Source organism: Propithecus coquereli, unplaced genomic scaffold, assembly GCF_000956105.1.
Source record: "Propithecus coquereli isolate 6110/MARCELLA unplaced genomic scaffold, Pcoq_1.0 Scaffold39, whole genome shotgun sequence".
Taxonomy (NCBI): domain Eukaryota; kingdom Metazoa; phylum Chordata; class Mammalia; order Primates; family Indriidae; genus Propithecus; species Propithecus coquereli.
The window spans coordinates 3,255,814-3,261,851 of record NW_012149618.1 but is presented as its reverse complement, the minus strand read 5'-3'; the positions used below and the strand labels follow the sequence as shown (position 1 = coordinate 3,261,851).

Sequence of the window (6,038 nt, the reverse complement as noted above, 5' to 3'; positions counted from 1 at the left end):
CAGACCCCTCCACTTCTTATCTGATCCCAACATCAACATCTTCCTTCAACCTTACAGCCTATCTGATATTCAAGATCTGGCCCCTAGTCTGTCTAATATTCAAGACCACCTAATTATAAAAAGAATAGCTCACTGATTGGGAGGAGAGATCATGAGTTCCATTTTTTATCTACTAAGCTTAAAGTATGTGCAATCTTCACATATCTTCTGCCCCATGCCCTCCATTCCCCCTGCTTTTTTTTAAGATGGGGTCTGGCGATGTTGCCCAGGCTGGTCTCAAACTCCTGAGTCCTGGGCTCAAATGATCCTCCCACCACAGCTTCCCAAGTAGCTGGGACTACAAATGTGCCCACCTCCCTCTTGCTTTTGATCTAACAAATAGGTATACCAGGAAATCGTTTCCTTCATCTTCCACAATCCAGTCTAGTCTTCTGGGCTAGGCACTTTAGTCATTTTGGCATAATTACTACCTTGTGTTAATAATGGATTACTCTGCAGCTATTTTTGCCCTCAGATGTTTACTTTCTCCAAAAAAATGGTAAAAAGTTGTCACACTACCATTTGTCTTTGGAGAGTTCTAAAAAATCTTTGAACTTCCTTAGAGCACAGATTCCACTGACAATGACCTGACTCTCTGATATCAGATCCACAAACCAGTGCAAGTCTCCAGATATTCTCAGGATTTTTTTGGCTATTCCTTTACCCAACTCCAACCTCCTTTCTTCCAAAATTTCCCTTGATTCTTGGCCTACCCTGTAATCTCCAAAAACAGGGAGCTGTTTCTGGCAGCTCTCTGTACTTACCCTGCTGTTCCAATCCACTTCCATTCTGTCTTGTGTTAGAATTGCTCATATGTACTTGTAAATTTCTAGGGGGCAGAGATCAGATCTTAGTTATCTTTGTCTCTTCTGCAATGCCAGAGCATGTCTAGCCTCTAATGTACCCTAAGGCTGAGCAGTATTGCACCTTGTTCACAATACCCGAATATCGTGTCCAACTACGTTGAATTCACTTGATGTCTTGGTACCATCCAAGTTTTTGACAAGAAAAAGGACTCCGGGCTTCTAGAGTCCTCCTGCAACCAGCCTTGGAGAATCCTAACCCTGCACCATGTCCCATCCACATGTGGGAGTGGGACTACTGAACGTGGAGGCATCATCAACAGGATCAAGGGGTGCTCTGTCCTTTTGGGCCCTAGAAAGCCGGGTATCTTCTTGGACTTGACACTGTTCATTATGCCAAGCTGAGAGATGAATTAACCCAATGAAAGCATATGGGAGAGAGTTGTGGGTAAAGACAGGCAGGGGGCCTTTGCAGAATACTTTCCTAACTTCAGTCATCTTGAGTTGTAGAGGTGTTTGCGGAGGATGAAAGGGGTGACACTCAGAAGGCACTGTGAGAGCGGTGTTTGGGGACAGGGGAGCTGGTGAAAGATCCAAGGCACCAATGCAAAGATGTAGAACAGGAAAACAGAACTCAGATCTCTATGTGAGACCCACAGATGCATACAGGGGCCTTAGGGCTACCCTAAAAAGATTGATTATCCTCATAAAACCAAAATCTGGCTCTTTAGCAGTCACCCTTCTGCCTGAAAGTTTCAGTGACATTATTTTCAAAGAGTTTTACCCCCACAGGAGTGTTCCTGGGTGTTTCTCAGGCACAAGGGGGAAGCAGCTCTCTACTGTCAGAGCCGTGTGTCACAGGCCCTAAAGAGCTGGCATGGATCTGGGGTGAACGAGGGACAGCTGAGGTCTAAAATATACAGACTGGGCTTTCTAGTGTTTGTTGGGTTCCACCACCGAAGGGTGTTCAGCACCCCCAGAGCTCCTTCTGTGCATCTTACAAACATGGGGCAGGGCATGCAACTCTCACTTCATGGTCTGATTATGGATGTAGCATTGGTCCGGTGATAAGGATCTTGTCATGTCTCATTGGGATTGCCTTTTTCTGGGTGTCCTATGTTAGGGACACGACTTATTCCCTGTTTCCCTGAAATTTTCTAAAAGTCCCCACCTCTCCTTGTTTGTGTGTGTGTACATGTGCATGCGTGCCTGTGCGTTGGAGATAGAGGCATAGCGATCCTGGAATAAAGTTTGTGTCAGGGGCCAGTGAAATGCAGTCAGGGGGAGAATTAAAGAAACGAATCTGCTGTTGGGACCAACCCACGCCACCCATCCTGTCACACCTCTGATCTACTGAGTCTGATTTACTGATTGTGGAAGGTTAAGTTTCCAACACAAGACATTTAGTTTTATTTCTGAAATGAAAATAAGCCAATGATAGTAGAAACCACTAGGTCAAGAATAAGAATCCTCCCCACCCTGGGCTGCTGGTGCCCCTGGAAACTGGGCCTCTTTCTCCCACAACTTGTGCTGCTGGTACAAGTCCCCTTGGGCTGGGCTGGGCCCCTTTCACACACCCAGAAAAACTGGTTCACTGCACAGCAGGCTCCAGGGTCTTGACAGGGTCCGCACTGCGCTTCTGACCAGGCCCGGCGAGGGCCCTCCTGACAGCCTCACAGACAGAAGGAGCTGCAGCCAGGTGTGCCTGAGCTTCAGTGATAGAGCACCGGAATAGGAGGCTCAGCAAGGCTACAGGGATCACCTGTGGGGAAAAGGCAGGGAGAACTGAAGCCTGACTAAGTGCAGTCATCTGAGGAAGAACCCGGAAGTGCTAAAGCATTCTGGTGTGGGAATCAGGAGCCATCGTATTAGATGCAAGAATAGAAGGACATTATCAAGACTAGAGAGTAGTAATGAAGTGGGTCAAGGGCAGAGAGAACCCTTCACCCCAACTCAGAAAACTCCTATTCATCCTTCAAAACCCAGTCCAAAGACCTCTTCTCCCTCTCTTTCCTGACTCCCCTACTAGGCAGAACGGAAGACCCCTTTCCTGTGTGACTGTAGTACCTTTTTTCACACCATTGTGACCACAGTCATGTCTTCCCCATGAATGGGGAATTCATTGTGGGAAGAATGTCACTGAGCTTTATAAACCCAATGCCAAGCAAATTTCCTGACACATTGAAAATACAGTAAGTAAGTGTTTGTTGAATGGCCAGCAGTGGGCAGGATACCTGATCCTTCTCATGTGCAAGCCGCACATGGCAGGAAATGGGAGCAGCCCGAATATCATCTGACAGTGGCTGAGGAAAGTGGATCGCTTGGAGGAGGCTCTCGATGCATCGAGCCTTGGACTGTCCAGAGAACCTCTGTGGAAGAAGTGGTAAGACCAATATCAGGCTAGACGGCCAGGGGAACTGAGAACGGGGTCAAGGGAGAAGAAAGAAGAAGGAGACTGGGAGGCTAGGATCCCGAAGCCTGGCTGTAGCGGCTGTAGAGAATTTGCCCTGTAGGCAATCCCAAACGCATAATCCCCAGGTTTAGAGAAAAATTGGGTTGAAGGAGTTCCGGTTGAAGATTGAAGGTTGAAGGTGGTTGAAGGTGGTAGACCTTGATTGGCTGGGTTAAATTAATGGCAAATTGGTCAAATTTTCAGCTGTGTCCCATCAACCCCATAGGTTGGTAATCTTAAACTGGACTCTCTCCCTCCGGTTTCCTCCCTAACAAAATCCATCCTGCACACTGCTGTCAAGACCGTCCATCTGCAAACACTGTCTCCATTTTGTTCCTACCCTCCTCTCTGCTCAGCACTGTCCAAGCCACATATATAATTTTAAGTTTTCTGGTAGCAGCATTAAAAAAGAAACAGGTGAAGGCTGAGCACAGTGGTTCACATCTGCAATCCCAGCACTTTGGGAAGCCAAGGTGGGAGGATCACTTGGGGCCAGGAGTTTGAGACTAGTCTGGGCAATATAGCAAGACCCCACCTCTACAAAAATTTAAAAAAATAAAAAAATTAGCCCTGACTTTGTGGCACATGTCTGTAATCCCAGCCTCTTGGGAGGCTGAGGCTGGAGGATTGCCTGAGCCCAGGAGTTCAAGGCTGCACTGAGCTGCGATCATCCCACTGCATTCCAGTCTGGGCTACAGAGTGAGATCTTGTCTCTAAAAAACAAAGTAAAACAAAAAAAAGAAACAGGTGACATCAATTTTAATAATATATTTTATTTAACCTAATAAATCCAAAATATCTCAACATGTAAGCAATATTAAAAATTACTATGGAGATATTTCATAGTATTTTTGTATTAAGTCTTTGAAATGTGGTGTGTATTTTCCAATTATAGTGCACCTCGATTTGGTGCTAAATTTGCAATGCTAAAAAGTGATATGTAGTCCTACCAAAACAATAAAGTTGCATTTAGAATCAGTTATTTATTTATTTATTTGACAGGGTCTTACTCTGTTGCCCAGGCTAGAGTGCAGTGGCATCATCATAGCTCACTGCAACCTCAAATTCTTGGGCTCTAGCGATCCTCCTGCCTCAGTCTCCCACATAACTGGGACTGCAGGCATGTGCCACAGTGCCCGGCTAATTTTTGTATTTTTAGTAGAGACGGGGTCTCGCTCTTGTTCAGGCTGGTCTTGAACTCCTGGCCTCAAGCAGTCCTCCCGCCTCGGCCTCCCAGAGTGCTAGGATTACAGGCATGAGCCACCATGCCCAGCCAATATCAGTTTTTAAATACAATTAAAAATTCAGTTTCTCAGTCACACTAGCCACATTTCAAGTACTCAACAGCCACATGTAGCAGGTGACCATTATTTTGAATAGCACAGGTGTAGCTACATTTGGCAAGTCCAAATTCCTGTCTGGCTTTAACCTTCCACGCTCTCCCCTTCCTGCCCCCTCATGCTCTTCCACTGCTCTGTAAATTGACTCTCCACTATGGTCAGACCTCTGTCCCTCACATATCATACCTAGTCCCCCTTCTGGGTGCTGGCTAATGTTCTTCTAACAGGCATGTCTTTCCTCCTTCATCTATTCAAGCCATACCACCAGGCCCAGCTCAAATATCACCTCTCCCATGAAGCCTTCTGTTTTGCTGTAGTGCAAACTGGTCCCATCTTCTTTATAATAGTTCTATTGGACTCCAATAAGGACCGTAGGTCGTTTCAGGGACTTAGTAGGTGCTCATTAAATGTTTGTTGATTAATTCCTTTCACATAAGGTTGCCAGATTTAGCAAATAATAAAAATACAAAATACCCAGTTAACCTTTATTTTTTTTAGAGATGGGGTCTTGCTTAGTTGTCCATACTGGTCTCAAACTCCTTGCCTCAAGCGATCCTTCCACTTCAGCCTCCCAAAGTGCTCAGATAACAGGCGCGTAAGCCACCACACTCAGCCTAAATTTGAATTTCAGATACATATGGAATAATTTTTTAGTAAAGTATGTCCCATGCAATATTTGGGACATATATGAATTTTTTCATTATTTATCTGAAATTCAAATTTAACTGGATGTCCTGTATTTTTATTTGCTAAATCTGGCAACCCCACTTCCATGACCATCTGTTGTGCTATCTGCTCAGCATCCATTCCTCCTCCTCCTGGTACCAGCACCTTGATTTTCCTTAGGAGAACAACTGCTCCCTCATGTTCAGGACACGAGGTTTGACTGAGGCTCACCTCCCGCCCCCCGGCCCCCATCATCTTGAAGGGAAGGCGCACGCACCAGGCTGGGCAGAGCGCCCCCTCTCTGAGAGAACAGTAATTGGTTCAGGGACATGCATGTGACCCAAGCCAAGCCAATCAAAGCCCTCCCCAAGCATTTGCAAAAATCACAGGGATATTTCTTGACAAATTTTAGCTAAAAAGAGGGGGAAAAAAAGAAGAAATCACAGGGACAAACAAGCTCTTTTTCCACTAGGGTTGCTAAGTTAGTAGGACGTGAGGCTGGCACTATTGGTGGCCAATTTGCCGCCTAATGGAGAAAACCTGCCTGAGAATGAGAGCAACACAGAGGAAAGCAGAGCTGGGGGCTGAAGGTTCTGGAGCACATTGTTAGAGTATCTGGATCCAGCTGCCCTAGGACTGTTTAGGTATATAAGCTATAATTTGGTTTGTTTAGCTTAAACCAGTATGAACTGGGTTTCTGTCGCGTTTGTTTGTTTGTTTAATTTTATTTATTTATTT

The 6,038-nt window shown here is 45.6% G+C and overlaps 1 protein-coding gene across 1 annotated transcript in view; it reads right to left on the bottom strand.

Annotated features, from left to right (window-relative positions):
- Positions 1 to 2,235: 2,235 nt before the first annotated feature.
- GCKR (glucokinase (hexokinase 4) regulator) overlaps positions 2,236 to 6,038 on the bottom strand; it is a 19,113-nt gene continuing 15,310 nt past the window's right edge. Inside the window, exons 17-18 of the mRNA XM_012652411.1 lie at positions 3,077 to 3,269; positions 2,236 to 2,604 (exon numbers count right to left, since the gene is read on the bottom strand). Of these exons, the coding sequence (XP_012507865.1) occupies positions 2,434 to 2,604; positions 3,077 to 3,269 (364 nt within the window). The 3' untranslated portion in view covers positions 2,236 to 2,433. The remainder of the gene's footprint in view (positions 2,605 to 3,076; positions 3,270 to 6,038) is intronic.